General features: G+C 46.7%; 1 protein-coding gene across 1 annotated transcript in view; it reads left to right on the top strand.

The window, feature by feature from the left end:
• The window catches only part of DNAH1 (dynein axonemal heavy chain 1), a 105,292-nt gene that overhangs the window by 33,724 nt on the left and 52,851 nt on the right, over positions 1-18,717 (top strand). Inside the window, exons 2-13 of the mRNA XM_041462546.1 lie at positions 5,502-5,574; positions 8,057-8,231; positions 8,743-8,899; positions 9,439-9,571; positions 10,518-10,679; positions 11,200-11,452; positions 12,698-12,855; positions 13,665-13,876; positions 15,120-15,415; positions 16,420-16,570; positions 17,145-17,338; positions 18,207-18,432. Coding sequence (XP_041318480.1) covers positions 5,502-5,574; positions 8,057-8,231; positions 8,743-8,899; positions 9,439-9,571; positions 10,518-10,679; positions 11,200-11,452; positions 12,698-12,855; positions 13,665-13,876; positions 15,120-15,415; positions 16,420-16,570; positions 17,145-17,338; positions 18,207-18,432 — 2,190 coding nt within the window. The remainder of the gene's footprint in view (positions 1-5,501; positions 5,575-8,056; positions 8,232-8,742; positions 8,900-9,438; positions 9,572-10,517; positions 10,680-11,199; positions 11,453-12,697; positions 12,856-13,664; positions 13,877-15,119; positions 15,416-16,419; positions 16,571-17,144; positions 17,339-18,206; positions 18,433-18,717) is intronic.

Genomic DNA, 18,717 nt, shown 5'->3' with positions numbered 1-18,717 from the left:
GCACCGGGGGCTCTGCACAGCCTCGCGCTGGCAGCTGCAGCTCGGGGCAGCCGCGCTTCCCCAGGAGAGCGCTCGCCCCCGGCTCGGGCGTGGCGTGGCCCGCGACTCAGGCCCGCGCTGCCCCGCGCCTCCTCCGGACCAGCCCAACGGCCCGCGCGGGGGGGAGCGGCGGTCTAGAGCCTTCTGCCCGCCCCTGCTCCCGTGGCAACGCCTGCGGCGTCGGGGCGGACTCGGGCCGGTCGGGGCGGACTCGGGTGGGTCGGGGCCGACTGGGGTCCGTCGGGGCGGGCTGGGTCCGGTCGGTGCGTACCGCCCGCAGGCAGGGCCCCCCGGAGAGGAGCTGGGGCTGCGGGCTCCGAGGAGGGTCTCGGGCGCTGGGCCGGGAGGGCGGACGGGCGCGCAGTGTGGATCGTGAGGGAGTCCCCCGTGCGTTCAGCACCCTGAGTGTTGGGCAGGGCCCGGGTTCCTCGGAGCACTGGGAGCGGGGTGTGCCCCAGGCTGGTGCCCAGGGTGGGCGCTGGGAGCAGCTCCCGGCGCTGCCCCATCCCCTCACGCCGCACGTTAACAGCCCCTGCGCTGCTGCTCCCGCACCCCGCGGGCTTTCACAAACGAAACCTACAGCAGCGTTTGGTTCACCCGTGTTGTGCTTCGTCAGTGACACAGACCTTGTTGGAGTCACGGTGTAAATGCCTGGCGGGGTGTCCTGCGGCACCCGCGGTGGCTGTAGCCCCGGCCGTGCCGCCGGGCCCCGCGGGTAGCGAGCAGCACCGGCCGCCCCCCGCGCTGCTCCCCCGGTGCGGGCGTGCTTGCGCCGCGCGTTCCCGGGGAGAAGAGAATGCGCTTAAAAACCCAGAGGAAAATCAATTTTAAAACTCTGCAAATTGTTGGAGGGAATGGGCTGCTATAAAGCTCGAAATTACTTTCAACTCTCTTTTTAAAGTAGAAGGGTTTTGAAGTACGGGGTAATGTTTAAAGCAGTTTGTTGAGAGGGCATCGCCTTTTCTGAGCTTATATTGTAGGGCTTAAATTATAGGAAGAGGGAATTTCTGCATGTTGGTGTCCAGATGGTCTAGTAGCTGGGGTTCTGGCTATGCACAGATAGATAGATTTTAGATAAATACTAGATTTCAATCTGTGGTTTTGCTTAGGGGTTAGATGATATTTAAAGTATTATTCTCTAGTTCTGTTGCAATTTTTAGCCATTTTAAACCTTATTTGAAAGAAAAGAGTCCCATTTTGTCAAAGCTTTGGATCAAAGAATTGAAGTAGAGGCAACAGATCAAAAAGCTCATACCAGACGTTGAGCAAGACATGTGGGAGTTTGACTCTTGGATGTGTAAAGCCTGGATTTACCGAGAAATTGTAATTATAGTTTTGCCACAATGACACACAGACGCTGTAACTAATGTTGTGTCAGCAGTGCCATAAGAATATGCTCTCACTTTGAATAGTTCAATTTAGCATAATACATCGTACCTGGTATATCTAGGAAATACGCTTTTCAGGTGTGAGGGAGCATGACTAAACTAGTGCAGAGATAGGTGTCTCAGCAGTCAGGAAAAGATTTTATAGCTAAAGCTGGGACAGCTTGGTGCCAGCCTGATGTTTGCCAGCAAAGAACAGGGAGATGCTCCCAGGTGTGCAAGGGGGGGGAGAAGGGTTACTGAGGAGGGCAGAGAAGCTCCTTTCAGGAACACATCTCCCCTCCTTGCAATGAGCTGGACTCCTATTTCCTCCACCTTTGTGCCCCTCCTTGTCAAAGGAGAGCTTCAGTCCTGAGGAGAGTGCTCCGAGTAGGAAAGGACTGAAGGCTGTGAATGTGGCAGGTGTCTGGCCTCCTGCCCCCAGCTGGAGTGTGAGGGGCACTGAGCAGTTTCACTGCTCTTCCTCAGGATCCCTCGGACAGCCAGGGAATCCTTGAGCACAAGCTATGTGGTGCCATCAGCAATTGCTGCAGCAGAGCTGGCTGAAAGCTTCAACTGCCATTGTGTGCTCGCTGCAGGATGGAAGGTGTTCTCACACCATGCCAAGCTCTGCTGGCCTGGGATAAGGGTCTGGGATCACCCCTGGATGGAGGGAGGGGAGGACAGCCCTAGGTCTGCATGCTTCACATTCTTTCAAGGCAGTTGGCGTTGGAAGCTTAGAAAGAGGGAGCTGCTCTGCAGTAAACTTCTTGGCTCAGCAGTTAGGCTGAGTAAAAGAGAGAGGGTCTCTTCTCATCTTTGAAACCAGCCTGTAGACCATTCCTGAGAGGTGGACGGGACCAGCCAAACCATCTAGCTGGAGGCTGGCACTGAAGCGAGCTCCCCACCATGCTCTGGGAACCTCCTTGCTGGAAAACCCAGTCACATCCCAGCAGCTGGGGTGGCAGGAGAGTAGGATTCCCTTTGTGCTTAGCAATTCTCCCATATCCACATCGGCTTCAGTGCTCTCAGACAAGCTGTTTTACTGATTTGTTTGGGGAATTGCTGGGAGAACTTTGGATGCCTGGTTTTGTTCTTTATTTTAAGTGGTGTTTGTCAGGTCTTTTTGCAATTGCAAACACCTTCCCTCTGAGCAGCTAGGAGAGCATGACGGATGTTTCTGATCTGGACACTGAGTAGGGGTTTGTTTTATTTTGGCGTAAGTGCTCAGGATGGATTTTACAGAAGTGTGAGTGAGCACACAGCGAGCAAAGTAGCAAAGAATTAGGCCTGCTGTGGGCTGTCTTGGTACACTCTTCCCCAGTCCATGGGGAATGGATGCCCAAGATGGAAACTTGTCCATCATGGGCAGCAGCTATGTTATTTTGGTTCTAGGCAGAGATTGCCAGTCCTGCTAAATTGGGAATGGGCTCAGTCTCTCACCCCTACTAAAGGTTCAGATGAACCTTGTGTCCTGGAGCTGGCTTCTTTAATTGGATGGTTTTAGGATTCTGGTGGTAAGAGGCAAAAGTACAGCGAGTCGTGTTGGCACGCTGGCCCTGCTGCCAAGGAGAGGATGCTCAGGTGACACATCAGGAGAGGCACCGCAGGGTCGTTCCGCCTTGCTGCTGCTCTCCGAGCCAGTGCAGCAGGCACCAAAGAGTCCAGCAGTGATTCATCAGGAATCCTTGGATCTTGGCTGATTCCAATCAGTCCTGCTGGGCTGCTAAAATAGATATGGCCAGAGCATAAAATAGCTAATAAAAACAAAATCCTCCATGGAAAATTCATTCTTCAGGGTGTGAGGTTCCAGTTGCCATGCCAAAGCAAAGCTGAGAGGAGAGAGATTGGAGATTTTCTAGCTTGAAGGAAGGGAGGGGGTATTATTGATCTCATCTCCCAGGCCTTTCCAATCTGTTCGTTTACTCCATTTCACTTAAAAGATTCGCATCATGGTAACCTTGATTTATTATCTGATTTCTTTTTTGATTCAACCTCTCAAAATTGTGCACTGGCTTGAACCTGCAGTAATAAACCAGCACAGTTATTCCCTCTTATCTCCGGCATGCATGTAACGCTTTCTCTGCTGTACCCGATTCATTCTCACAGACAGGCAGCAAGGTGAAATTCTGGAAAGATTGCCCTCTCTCACCAGGAGTATAGGGCGAGCAGAGTTTTCACTCCATTCAAGAGCAGAGCAGAGAGGGCATGGCAGGAAGGGATCTGGTGGCGTTGTCTCCAAGTCAGGATGAGACTCCAGACAAGAACTGTGCCAGCTGTGGCCTTCAAGATCAGGCAAGGTCTTTCCAGAACTTAGCTGTGGAAAGCTGGAAGACTCCTACAGCAGAGGCTTGGCTACCAGAAGTAAGAAAGGTCCTAGGAAGGGTGCAGGAGACAAACCCTTAGCCAGGTAGGGCTGGATGAGGAGCCTGGGTCTAGCCCTGAGCAGGAATTGATCAGTAAGCTGTATTGGCCTTGGAGTACCTTTGAGAGATGCCATGGAAAGCTTTGACTCATAATTTATAGGAATAAGCTGCACAGGTATGTGTACATCATTATATCAGTGCATGTGTGTGCAGGCTGGAGGGTTTTGTGTCACTTTAGCTGTTCTAATTAGTTACAGTAGCCATCTCTGTGTTTAGACAAGCCTAAAACCAAGGGTTGCATTATCCTCCTGCCAGAAGTCTGAGAGCTGTTCTTAATTGGTATCTCTCAGTGCACAAAGGTTTTTATAAAATAAAGCTGTACAGCTGTGATATTTGCCTGGACTTGTGTCTCCCAAGGTGGAAGAGCAGAAATTATTTTTGAGCTGAGCAAAAATATCCCCTGCAGGAGGAGAAAGAGGGGAGCTTCTGGCAATATTTTAATATGTGTTAGGTGATGCTTAAACATCTGTCATGAATTATTTAAATGAAAGAGGCAGACTTACACCTGGGAGTAGCTGTGTTGGTGTCCTAGGCTGTAGCCTGCTCCCACTGGAGTCAAGTGTGACAAGGTTTTTAAGGGATTTGGGTGCAGCAAAAGTAATACTTCTCTTGTAGTCCCAGTTTACTCAAATTCTCCTAGCAGCCTTTTGTACACTGCCACAGATCCGGGAAGCCCCTGCTGCTTAAGGAAAGCAGCTTTTCTTGTGTATACTGCTGGTTTTCCCACTCCAAAACCCATCTGAAATAATAAAGCGATCTGCTTCTCCAGGGTTAGTGAGCCATTGAGGCAACCACATGAGTCTGATGGCCCCCAGATCATGAAGGCAGCGGTTGGTATGGAATCAGGGGATGGAACCTTCGTGTTACCCACTCATTGTAGCAAGTCAAGGATATCCAGCACTGTGGGAGGGTGTGGAGGATTGCCAAAGATACAGAGTGTGACAGGCTCAATGTCTTTCCACTCATAGGAAGTCCAGGGTTACGTCACAGCGTTGTTCTCCTGAGAAGATGGAGAAAGCACGGAAGGAATTGAGGAATTTTCTGAGTAGGAGCCATCCTGGCACCAGCAGTGAGGCTTCTGCTGATGTCCCTACTCCAGGAACCTCCAGTAGCTTGGGGGTAAGTGCAAAGAGCAGTCCTTCCTCCAGCACTGTCCTGAAAGGAAAAGACTGATGGTACAGCTGGAGTGGACACATACTTCCAGGCTTCACCCCAGGTCCTAGCCCTTCCTTTGCTCAGAGGCCTTTGTGCAAGACCTTGATCTTTACAAAGTGAAACCATGAGGCTCATGCAGGTCAGAGTTGTGCTGCCTTCCTCTGTAGCAGTGACAGCACTGTCATGATTGCCTGGGTTTGGGATCCAGTGTGGCAGGGCAGGCTTGTGGTTGTGGTGATATATGGCAGTAAAACCCTAATGACTGGCTGCCTAATCAGCCCCCAGACAACATCCTGAGCTGACATCAGGCCACATACTGCTGGGAGATCCCCTGCCCCTGTGCACTGGGCTGAACTTTTCAGGTGTTTGTGTCTCTGAGCCTTTTCTGACCATTACTCACAGTCTCAGTTGTCCCTAAAGATCTGGTAAAGTCAGTCTTACAGTCACACTTTGTACCTCTATGATCCCCACTCACACTATGCCACCACTGTGCTCTGACACTTCCCTCACATTCCAGGGTGCTTCTGCTGGCCCCCAGGTGTCCAAGTCTTTGGTGAACCAGGCAGAGCAGGAGCAGCACACCCCTAAAGGTAAATACACTGAGAGGGAGCGAGGTGGGGCAGGAAACTGGGCCATAACTGTTAAGGTTGCCTGTGGTGGACATGCTGGGAATTAGGCTGCTGTCTCTGGGTTCCTGCTCTGCTTTCATTTTCAGTGCTCAAGAATGGTGCTGAGCTGCTTGAATATCCCATGAAAAGTGAATTTCATTTTGAGGTGCAGCAAAGTGATCTGAGTGGGTGGTAAAACCCTGCTTCCTTTTCTCCTGGATAGATCCACTTCCCCCAGGGTTCAGGGTGGACTGTGCTGGTGCCTGTGGGAGTTCTGGTCCTGCTGCCAGGAGAACACTGAATTTGCATGTGTTCTTACAGTGCATGGAGCCATCAGTGTCTCTTTCCTGTGAAAATCATGGAGTATCCTGAGTTAGAAGGGACCCACAAGGATCATCAAGTTAAACTGCTGGTCCAGCACATGACAACCCCAAAAATGGGACCTGCCTGTGAAAGCTGTATTCAGGATTTAGCTATAGCCAAAATCATGGCCTTCCCTCCTTTATTTATTCTGCACCCAGCTGCACCCCAGAGCAGATTGTTCTCCCTAGATGCAAGGGCTCTGTGTGTACAGAGCTACTGGTGCCACCTGCTTACAAAAACTTGTGTCATGGATGCTCAAATATAGGAACAGAGAGTGGTTGAAGGTTTGCCAGCACTCTCCTGGCCCCTAGAGCACTCCTGGGGATATGGATCATAGACTGGCAGTGGGTGGGAAGAAAGTGTGTGTGTGAGAGGATTTTAGAGAAAGATGGGAACTGTGTATACCACCCTCGTGTGCTTAGATGTGACATTTATTTTCATGAGTGAGGACAAATGACTGCTTCCTCAAGTGAATCTTGACAAGCTAGACTCATCTTTAACAAGTGGAGACAGAACTCTATTTATGATCTGCTGCTTCTTCAAGGGGGAAGAAGCCATCAGGTTGGAAATGTAAATGCAAATGAAACACTAAGTATTGACATAAATAGTTGATAGTGCACAAAGTGCCATAATGGATGGTGCCACGGATTTGGCAACAATAAAGTGACTAAATTGGAACAGCTGTGCTCCTTGACAACAAATACAAATCAGGGCCATTCTGTAAAGACCCCAAGCAAGAGATGTACACGAGGCTAAAGAGCTGCATTTTAGGGATTCCTCAAAATTACTTTATGGACCATGCAAGTGTTTAAGAGCACATTCATACCAGGCTAGCTGCCCTTTCCTGAGGGAGGGAAGTAGAGAGAGAGGAGCCAGTTAGTGTTTATTTCCTTTAGTCTCTAAGCAGACAATGTGCAGCTACAAGGGTTGAGCCAGGGGCCATTTTAGAAGGACAAGGGAATGACCTCTTAGAGGACCCTTCCTGTACCTAACCATCCTGAAACATGCCTGGCTTTAGCATTATTGACTGCTCTGCACAATTGCTTTGAAACCTAGGGTCACATCCATAGCTCCAGAAGCACATGCAACACAGTGAACAATTGGGTTCAAAGCTTGACATTCAAAATACCCAATTCCAAACCAGAACCTTAAGTTTCTCCTTGATAGAGTGTGAAAGTTCATCAAAGGAAAATCTCTCACTCCACTAAAATCTATTTTTAGTTCAATGCTTAGCTCTGTCTAGGGAATAGTGCTTTTTAAAGCTTGCATGCAATTACTTAATTTAGGTTAAGCTTCAAATTCCCAGTTTGCTGCTGTTCTATTATTTGCAACTTGTTTAGCAATATAAACAGTTTGGTTTATTTATGGGGTAAATGACATGGTTTAATTTCTGCCAGTTCTTGGAAATGTATACTTTTTTCTTAGTCCAAATTTCTCTTGAAAATGTTTGGCCAAATGGTGAGATTGTTGGCTGTTTAACTCAATTTTTTTCTCACACCATTGCTGATGTGAGTGGGTGGTTTGATTGAGCAAAAGCTGAGAAGAGAGAGGTTTGTCCCTAGGTGTGAATAGGCACTTCAGGAGACAAAGATGACCTGTGCAGCTTCTTTTCCCCCGTAATATTCATAAACCCTTTATCACCACCTTGACCAAGTTCCTTTCAGCTATGACTGACTCTTGGTCTCAGGGACCCCAGAGCGGCAGGGGGATCCCATCCCTTTCTGAGGATGTTGGAAGCTGTGCATTAGAGACAGTAATTGCCCACTATCATGTAGAGAGTCTATAGCAAAGCTGGGAACAAAACAGAGCTCCTTAGAGCCAGGTCAGTGCCTTGGCTCCCAAAAATCTGCATGACAGTAATTCTGAGTGGAGTTTTCTTCTATGCCATTATATTGATACTGGGAAACCATGATCACATGTTGTAGCAGGGAAAAAATGTCTTTCTTTCTGTTTCTAATTTGATATCTGCTTGATTTCTCTTACAAATCTAGTGAAGTGACTTCTGCAGACAACCCAGTAGACAGCAGAGTCCTCCTTTGTGTGTGAATGTAAAGCAAATTGATGCCTGGTGGTTTCAGATGTGTTTCTCTTTGTTTCTTAGTCACTAAATTAAACATGCCCGGAAACTTAAAAAGTCTCACGGAGAAGCAAATGGTTGGACCGTCCACTGAGATCCTTGCTGAGTCAGATTTCCCTGAACAATCATTTAAGCCCAAGGTGCAGATGTCTTTCAAACGTGTTCCAGGGCAAAACCCTAGGAAGGTTGAAGTAGAGAGGTAAGTAACCAGAAGGTGGCTAGAGGCATCACTGTGGAATGGACACAGCAGATTAGGGTGTTCACTTTTGCTCTCGAGGCATAATACATCAAAAATCCTTAAGAAAACTTTATCCTGTAAGGCAGCAGCCTCCAAAGTGGGGCGTACATGAATTGCAGAGGATGCAGAAGACAATGCACTGGGATATAGGAAGAAAACATTGTTTTTAAATAGTATTTATATTATCTTTTTGTCATTCTTTTTTTAATTTCTGGGTTTGTGTATGCTCTATAATGTATTAGTACCATAGTACAGTATATAATATAATATATAATTCGTAGATTGGAGTAACTGATCTTTCTAGGTCACTTCCACTGAATTATTTTGTGCTATAAGTGAAAAAATAGACATGGATGCAATGTGTACTAAAAATGTTTTTACTGATGGGGTGCACAGTGAAAAAGTGGAGTTGTAGGCATGGGAATGCTTATAGGCACATTGAGTGGTTATTTCCTCTTCTGATGTAAACCAGGAGGAGACGGCTGTATCTCACCTTTGACATTGCTGAGCTCCTGGCCAGCAAGGGGATAGACTCCAATCAGCTGATGCCAAGGCACTATGACCCTGACAATATGCCACCTATTGAGGAGAACAAAGATACTGTGTTTCCCATCTACCTCCCATTAAAGGTAAGAGAGCACCTTTGGTACTTGTGATCTGTCTCATTGCTTATAGCACAGGAGGTTTCTGAGGACACTTAGCCAGTATTGACACTTAGCCAGTATTGACACAAGCAGCAAAACAAGGAAAGCTTTGGAGCTAGCTCAGGCACTGAAGGGTCTCTACAAGATGCTGAGCATCTTCTGCACGGTGCCCACAACTTCTATCAAAACTGATAGTCCTTGAGAGTGCTCCTCACTGGCCTTTGTATGTCCAAAGGAAAGGTGTCTCATGTTTCCTTCTGAATGCATAGTCAGCAGTATTGCTGCACAAAACCTCTCCAGGTGTTAGTCTGTTCTCCCTAGGAAACGACTGGAGGTACAAATACTGCTGTTTGGGGGAAAATTGTCAGCCAAATATCAGCACAGCTTTTGCACCTGGACTAATTTTCATACTTTGTAGCCCATTTAGGAACTGCACATTAATGTTTTCCTCTCATGAAAATTTTTATTGGGTGTTTTCTTGTTTCTGGAGTAAATCTTAATTCCCTCATGTCCTTGCTTTCTAGGTATTTGATAATGATGAATTTGACTGTCGAACTCCAGAAGAGTGGATGTCACTAGGACTGGAGCCAGGATCTTCTGATAGAAAGCCAGTGCCTGGAAAAGCACTTTTACCTACAGATGATGTACTTGGACATGGTAAAACTTGAATCAGTTCCTGCTCAAGCAGGGCAACACTAGCAGTTGCAGGCCCTTTCAGCAGAAGGGAATGTGTAGATTCTGATGAGTGAAGCTCTGAAAAGCCATATCTCATTTTGGACAGGCTCAGGCAGCCAGAGCCAGAGACCAGAGTTCTCAATGACTGCCAGTCCTGCCCTGGACATTTCCACTTTGTTAAAAGTTGCCTTTATCTTTTGACTTTCTGTCAACACAGACAAGATTTCTCTTTATTGGTGCTTAGCTATCTTCATGCAGTTATAGGTGTTCTAGCTCCTAGGGCACAGTATGTTCTGCCTGATTTCTTTGCAAGTGCAGGATCAGAAGACGAGTTCAGACTACAGTGTATATACAAGTAGTAAACCTGGGCCAAATTAAGTGACATGGACATTGTTTTCCAGTCATTTGGAGCCTTGTCAATGAGAAGGCATTACTAGGTACAGTTGTACTGATGTCCAGCTGTGGCTGCAGCTCATGTTAACACATCTGCAGTAGCTTTAAAGTGTGGGAACTGGCATCTGCAGCTCTGGAGCAGCCTCCAGAGGCTTGACTGTCTGCAAAACTGAAGCATAAAACATAAGCTCTGTGTATCTTTGGGCAGCCAGCACATGATGGCTGAGTTCTGCCTGCAGCTTTCTTGGGGAATACCACACCTGATCACTCCTCATGTTGAATGAACAGCATAATGCTGTCCTGACCTGTATTGATGTCAATATGAATACATATCTGTGTGCAAAACTTTGAAAATCTAAGGTGTAAGACCTAAGTTCATTATTCAATTGGTCACAGCAGAAACTCTGTGAGATTGACTAAGATCCAAACAAGCAAATGGATTTGACTGTAGCATCACCACTTGGATCAGGAAAGTCCATTTGCTGTAGCCTCCAAGAGAATGGACTAATCCTGTTTTAATCCTTGGCTCTCTCAGAGGACCCCAAAAGCCAGAAGTTGATCTACAAGTGGATTGATGTCGGTGTTCTGGATTATGACAAGGAGACAGACCTCTACTTGGTCCATAAAACAGATGAGAAAGGTCTGGTGCGTGACGAAGAAGGGAAACCCATCCTCAATGGAGGAATAACTCCAGAAGGTGTGTTTCAAATAAGGTCTTTTGGGATCTGTCATATAGTCTGAGAGCCGGTTCATTACCATGCTTGTCCTAGCTGGAGATGGGAAGGACACCAAGAAGTCATTTAATGCCTTTCACTGTTATCTCTCTTGATATGTGTCTGTTAAATTTATCTGAAAAAACCTCCAGGGAAGAGAACTCCACATCTTAATTTGATCCTGTTTGAGGTTTTCCCTTTGTAGACACCTTTCTTTTTATTCCTTCTCCCATCCTTCCTGCCTTCAAGAAAAGTAAAATGTTGGACTTTCTGGGTCAATGCCATTTTGAAAGGGAATGTGGGCAGATTAAAATGAAGTACCCTTGTCCTGAAAGCTTTAGAGATGCTCCTTATCTCTTGCTGTCCTCAGCTTTGGTCCCTCATTTTGATCCCCTGCAAGCAACCCAATTATCCTGTCTATCAAAAAGCTGCTGTCAGCACTGCAAGCCATTCTGAGTTTTGTTTTCCCTGCAGCCTCTTGTAAGCTGTACTTTGATTTCCCAGGAAGAGCTCCGTTGTTGCCATGTCAGTACTGGGTGCCTCGAGTTTGCCTGCAGTTCCTGGCCGAGGACCCGCAGGTGTTTGCGGAGCGCGTGGCGTGCGCCGACAGCCTGCGCAAGAAGACGCAGGGGCTGCTCATGTACCACCTGTATGTGGACTGCATGCCCACGGAGGGGCTGGACACCATCAGTGAGAAAAGCCTGCAGAGGATGAAGCGCCTGGCCATACAGACTCCCAAACTGAAGGATGAGAAGAGGTAAAGCGTCATGTTCATGTATGGGGGCTTAGCCTTCAGTCCATAAACACTGTGGGACTTTGTAGGGCTACAGAACAAGTGTCAGTGGAGGCAGGTCTTGAGCAGCCAACTCACAGACCATGGATCTCACCTGCCTTCCATTCTGTGCACAAGCACACCGCTCTGTTGCCCAGAGTGGCATCAGAAGGAGGCAGATGGCAACCCCAGGGACACGTGTACAGATGGGTGGTCTGTCAGTGTTCCCAGCTGAAGTAGTTTCCATATGCAGACCTACCAAGCCATGCTTACACCTGCAGTTAAGTGGCCTTCAACAGCAAGAAGGTTGACAAAAATGGCATGGCTGACCTTGCTGTCCCCCTGTGCTTTTGAGGAACAGATCAGTCATTGCTGTACTGATCTGCAGACCGCCCGTTGTCTCCAGAGACCTGGCTGTTGTCTGCTGGTGACCCTTCTACCTATTAACAGCTGCTAAAACAAATCAAAAGAAGATCTGCACAGAGGAAGGCAAACAGAACAGGAGATCTCCACCTGAATATAATGGAGTATCTCTTTGTGATGCAGTTCATATTGGGGAGGCATTTTAATGTCCCTGGGCTGATGAATCATGAGCCACTGATGGTGTTGCTGGGAATCAGCCGTGACTGATTGCCTTGCTCAGAAATAGGAAGGTGTGAGGAGCTGCATGGTCTGCTGGCCTGAACTGGAAAGTAGGAGAGTAATTAGTCTCTGTGAGCAGAACTGTAGGGATAAAGAAAAGTACTCTGCCTGCTCTAGGTAAAGGCTGATAATTTCCTAAGGCAATGGAGCAGGGTTTCAGCACTTATGTGAGTGTTCTGGATGAGGAAATGGACAACAAGAGGTGTTCAGCAGGAGGCAAACGGGAGGCCAGCTTGGATAGCCCAACTTTTCCAGAACTGCCAGCTACTTTCTTTAGTTGGTGGTTATTTCTCCTTCCCTCTGTAATGTTTCTACCCAGTGGAGATGTTGCTTTGGACTGAAAAGACACTTACAAAGGCTACAGTCCTAGTCCTCGCTCCCTGCTTGCCTCTGTCATTAAAAGTCCAGTTGATACCTTTTCTGGCTGCTGTATTGTCTGTACAATCTCCTGATGTGTTGAATGGCGGGTGGGCTTCTGGGTTAGCAAATTTGGGAGGGAGGAAGAGAGAGGTGGAGTTTGCAGTAAAGCTACAGACATACAAGTGCTCAAACACCATGGGTTCTCAGTCTTTCTGTGTCTTGCAACAGCATGTTAGACCAAATAAGCAGCCTGGAGAAAGAAGTGAAATTAGACTATAAACACACCATGAACATGATCAGCTTTGACAGAGTCGTCACTTCCAAACCCGAGATGTTTTCTTTTGTTACCCTTCCAGACAAGGAGGAGAAAGAAGCACCAGAGAAAGGTAGGGGACACAGTGAAGCAGTTTGCATTCTTGTCTTTGATAGGATTCATGGTTTGCTGTAGGAACTCTCAGGTTCATGGTAATGATTAGAGCTCACAAGGGGGAGCAACAGGAGATTATGTGAGACTTTTGAGTATGTCTCCTCTTTTTTAGGGTATATTTGCATGTTCATGCTACCTCAGTATAATATATTAGAACTCATCAGCTAAGCTGCAGTAACTCTACAAGTGTACCCTTAATGGCACTGAATGTTTGGCAGTGTGATTGGCTTACCACTGTGCTGGAGCTGACTGCCTTGCCTTTGCTGTGCCCAGCTGGGAAATGCCTCAGGTGTGGAAGAGGGCTCAGGCCCCTTTAGAGTCCCAAACAGGAGGAAAATGGCCCCAGTAAAAGATGGGGGGGAGGGGAGCATATTTTGTGCATTTAAATCTTCCAAAAGCAGGAAGGCCTTGAGGTGCTTCACAAGTGGCCTCTCACAGATGAGATGACTCAGCTGTGCCTTGGAGCCTCAGTGGGAAGTTTCTTGCGTTCCAATGTTCTATCCCATGGAGACTTCATGAGCCAAAGCCTTGGGAAGGTCAGGAACCAAGACAGCACCTCAACCCCTAATGGGAGGCTGCAGAAGGTCTCTGCAGCGGAGCAGAGACTCCCTCTTTCATCCAGCCCTCTGCTGAAGCTGCTGCATGATAAGGCCTGTGCATTAGAACAGAGTCCTTTTCACAAGTGCTTCCCAAAGGGACCTGTACTCTAAAAACAGACGCTGAAGTGGCTGTTGCAGGCAATGACATTATTTCTTTTTTTGGTGCCAGGGATCGTCTCTGTCCCAGACTATCCTTTCCATAAACGACAGAGAGAATTCAACTTTCTCTCACTCCTGACCAGGCCAGAAGCCATCCATCTCCTTGAACAGGTACAAGATGAGTGCAACAAGGCAGCTGTCCTGTCTCTGTTTAGCACAAACATAACCAAACTTGTCTCTCTGGAGGAATTTGAAGAGATCCAGACTCAGGCCTTCACTCAGGTGAGCAGAGGAGGTGTGAGGATGAACACATGGAGCAGGCAGCAGTGCTGTCAGTGTGTATTAGATGCAGCAGCTGCAGATTGATCTTCTGGAAACAGATGAACTGTCAAAGGAAACATCATGTTTGGGGCAGGGAGGAATTTGCATGTGCCTGTCAAATTTATTGGGATATGGGGAAAATGGGCTGAAAGAGTCATAGTGCTCTGGTTAGGATCAGCCAATGCTGACCATGCTCTTAGTCATGTGTTAAACAGGTGACCATACAGGGCTGCAGCCCTTCTTTCCTCTACTTGGTTTATACAGAGATAGGGGTACTGGCTGGCACTCAAGTTTCTTTTTAATTTTTTTTCCTTTTATTTCTTTTTCGTCATTTCCCCATCCACCTATCCAGCTGCAAGGCACAAGATCCTTGATTTCTCCTAAACACTCAGGGAGATAATGCTTTTCTACACTCTATGTTCTTTATATACTTAATTAAATTACTCTGTTTGCAATGCCAATAGAGAGAGTAGGACAAAAATTTGCAGCTCTGTGGTAATTCCCACCTGAGGATCTTCACATCCTCTGATTGAGGGCAGCACATTGCACCCTGGGTGTGGCCGCATGGAGTAACTTGCACAGGGTTGCACACTAAATCAGTGGCAGAGAATGTGCTAGTCCTTCCCAGTCCCGTGCTGTTTCAGCTAGGCAGTGTTGTCATCCACTCAGTGACTAAGGTTCTTTTAGTACACACAAACAGCAAACTGCCTGTGGAGCAGAAGTGACACTTGGTGGTATTTTAATAAATTAAAATACTGCAAACTGCTGCTGCCCTTGGCTTCTTCTGCTCTTTCTTCTCACTTGTCAAGAGAAGACAACATTTTGTCCTTTACATGCTCATCATACTGTCTACACATCTTTTTGTGAGGGACCCTGACACAGGCTGCTCCAGGGATACCACTTTATAGAAAAGAGGAAGGAAAGGAAACACTGTGAGTAAAACAGAGAATAGAGCACTCCCACTTTTTAATATCAGGCTTTCTTTTTGTGGGTCTTTTGTCAGTGCAGGAGGTATATGACCAGGTTCAGATGCCACATGTGTGTGGGGTGTTGAGAGCTACTTTTAGCTGCCACAGCTCTGAGAGAACAGTTTCGTTTCACAGCAAAGAAGGCTCCAACAGCCCCAGTTAGTAGCTCACCTTGCAATACTCTTTTCCCATCAGTGCTCAGAGGATTATTCAGCTTGCTTTTTTCTTTGCCCTAGGTTCAGGAGTTTCTCAAGGATACTTGGATCAATACCATAAAGACTGCGATTAAGAGCAGCCTTGAAGATGCAGGCAAATGGTTCAACCTGGAGGAGAGTGACTGGGATGCCTACCAGGGGTCCAAGCTGCGCAAGCTGATGGAGCGCATCCGATTCATGCTTCAGGACTCCCTGCGGTACCTGGTCCAGAACTCCCTCATCAGCTTCACCAAGTTTGTGTTGGATGTTTGCCAGAGTGTCCTGGATTGCTCAAAGGACATGGAATGGGGACATGACATCACCAACAGTCCCTACGTGTAAGAAAAAAAGAAGGGATGGGAAGAGCAGAAAAGTGTAGTATTGTTGTCTTTTTAACTACTGTTCTGCAAGCAAGCTTTGCTCTGTGTGGGGCCTTTAAGCTGGGCAGTTTTCCCTAATCCTCCACCTGACATGTCTACTGGAGTATGGAAGAAGGACACAGAGCTGGCTGCTCTGTTAGCACAGCTTTCCAGCTGCAGTTAGTGATATGGAGCAGCCCATGAGAACCAAGGTCTGCTGTTTTGATGTACTGTTCTAAAGATCAGCCACCTCCAGCCTTCCTGGGGGAGCAAATTGTTACTGCTAATTTTTTTCTGGATGCTAGGAAGAATACCAGGATCATGGCTGCTTAATTCCATTCTTAGATGAAACCTCAGAATTAGAATCTGGCCTGGAATCTCTAAAGAATACCAAATTTAGGTTATCACACTGCCTAAAATTTTATTCCATTGGATATTGATTTAAGGATTTTTGCTTTTTGTGGTATTAAAGAAGGAACATTTAGAAATGGAAAGCCAGAAGAAAAGGAAAAAAACCCCTGCCACTCACATGAGACCTCTTACCTTTAAATCAGTGGAAGTCTTGACACTGACTTCAGCTAATCCTGAGCCAGGCTGGTCACAATGAAGATTAGAAATACTAATATAACTTCCAGAAGGTGCATTTTAGGAGTATATTGGAGATACTGAATGCCTGGTTTGAAAAAAACCTGCAGTTTTTCTGTAAAGCAACTCCAATTCTCAAGATAAGGTTATGACTTTTGGGGATCCTGATATGTCATGATTGATGGTTTCTTCACCTTTGATAAAAAAGAGTTCTCAGTGTCTTTACTGTTATATTGAGAACAGAGTGTTTTATATCTTCATCTGCATGAGACAGTCCTCTTCTCCTCTGCTTTCCTTTCCTGTCCAGGAGGCATTTTAGTATCAGCACCAGAGCAATACAGTTGTGTATCATATTCTCAGAAAGCATCCTAGCTCTTTCTTATCTCTTCCCACCACAGGTCTCAAAGGAATCCACTCTTTGTGACAGACATTGAGCTAGACAGCAGTGGTGTTCTCTTCAGGCCCTCTGTGGAGAGCATTGAGACATCTCTCATTTCTCTGTTCGACAACGGAATCCTGGCGACCCACAGTATCCCACAGCTGGAGCAGGTGAGCACTTCTGCCCCACCAGTGATACAGCTGTGCACTGCCAGTGCATTGCAGCTCAGCACAGACACCCCTGAGCTTGTACTGAGGGAGGGAAGTGCAGCAGTGGGTACTTGGGAATTCAGTTAAATTACTCTGGGCACAGCACTGTGCTAGTGCAGTTCTGTTCTGACAGGATTTCTTCAGTCTCCCCAGCCTTGTAGCTCTTTTGTCTGGTGGTTGTGTCTGCTTTGGTGCTGCAGGTTCTGTGGACACATGGACACTCTGGTTGCCCTGAGTGTGTGGTGGCTGGTAAAAGCAGACTCAAAAAGGAAATAGCACTGTTTCCAATTCTGTTTGATGCAAGTCTTTTCTGCGTATGCATCCTTCTGTCTGCTGCAGTGAAAGCCCTGTCTCCCTAGATCCTCATTCTTTGGGGAGGAGGGCACATAAAACTGATCAAGCAATTCTTGACACAATGTAGAAGTGTGGACTGCAAGAGTTCCCAAAGGTGCCACCAGGGATTGCCTTGCCCCTCTCCTGAGGAGGCACAGTTAGCTCTGTTTGTCCTGAAAGACCTCTCTCCTTCCTCCTGCAGTATGTGTTGGAAAACATGGATATCACAGGCACCCCCATGCTGGAATCAGTGGGTTTGCAAGAGCCAAAAGTAGAAGAGCTTCGTGAGGCTCTGCGCTCTGCCATTCGAAAGGCTGGGATCCCTCTCCACGCCTACGGCAGGAGATACGAGAAGTTCTTAGAGATAAATAACAATGACATCAAGTACTTCCTAAAGTAAGTGGCTTCTGACAAAACCCCTGTGACCCCAAAGACAAGCCTTTGTGGAAGCTGTTGTGTGGATGTGCTGATGTGAGAGTGTGGGGCTGTTCTGAGACACGTGCCTCAGATGTGAGATCAGGCCCCTGTCAGAGGCTGCCTCCAGTCATGGGTGACAGTCCCTGCTTTTAGAGGACATTGGTGGTGGCACTGGGAATTTCTTCCTGTCTCTGACAGCAGTCACATTCCTGTCATGCTCGTCAGTGTAATTGGAGATATTAATGGCCCTAAAAATGAATCATCCTGTTTGAGAATCCAGTTAGCATACTTGACTCTGACCTCCTTCCCATAATGTCTGCTCAAGCTGATAGCATTCTGTAGAAAGTAATGTTTTCTTTTGTCTCAACCTCATTGTTTTCATTGCCAAAACTCTTTGCACCTATTCTGTCTTTTAGCCTCTGTTACTTTAATGGACTTCTGTTTAGGTCTTATGTTTTCTCCAAACAGTGGAAATGAAGCCCTTTTATTTTTTCTTATTCCAGCTTAATCAATTTACAAATCCCATTTGACAAAATCCTGTCTCTCCCCAGAATATACTGAAGTGCCTATCCTCCCCTGAAGCACCTCCTGATCTTGCTCTGTTTACACTAGTGCTTTTTTTTTGTCTCTCCCTCTCTTCTTGCTATGTTTCCTCTTTAATCTCTTTTTTTCTACTCCTTTTCTGCAGCTAAAATATCTGTGCTCTTATTCCACTCTGCACCTATGGTGTAAATATATGCCTTATTAATGTCATGTCTTGATCCTTTGAATGGACACAAACGACCTGGATGCTCAAATATTCTTAAGGCCTACATGGCCATTTTTTTGTTGGTGTTTTAATTTACAGAGACTATGAAGAGCAATTTCCACCTACCCCGGAGGTGACAAAGATAGTAGACACGTATTTGTCTGAAAAGGAGACCCTGGACCACCTTCTACCTAGTTCTATTATCATTGGCCCCTTTCAAGTCAGGATAGAACATATTAGGCTTAATCTGTCTGATAAACACAAAGCCCTTGCCACTGCCATGTTGGACATGCTGGCTAAAACCCTCCATTCACAGGTGCAGAAGGTAAGTTAACTGGTTCAATCTGTCTCTGTCTTGTCCTGTCCTTCTGCTTTTGAACTTGCTGTGTTTTTGTGACACGACTAGAAGGCCGCATTAATGAGGATATTTTAAAGATCGCACTGGGCTGATTATTTAAAATGGAAATTATCAAGGAGATATTCAAACTCAACGAAATGAAGAATTAAATATATTTCATAAATTACATGCCTGAAAGCTGTAGCTCGTGAGATTAAATTCTTCAAGACCTTGCCATTTTACAAAAGTATGTTGGTGGATTGAAAAGATCTG

The sequence above is a fragment of the Pyrgilauda ruficollis genome, unplaced genomic scaffold (genome assembly GCF_017590135.1).
Source record: "Pyrgilauda ruficollis isolate IOZ18807 unplaced genomic scaffold, ASM1759013v1 scaffold10, whole genome shotgun sequence".
Taxonomy (NCBI): Eukaryota; Metazoa; Chordata; class Aves; order Passeriformes; family Passeridae; genus Pyrgilauda; species Pyrgilauda ruficollis.
The sequence above is the reverse complement of the archived record's forward strand: the minus strand, read 5'-3'. Positions and strand labels throughout refer to the sequence as shown.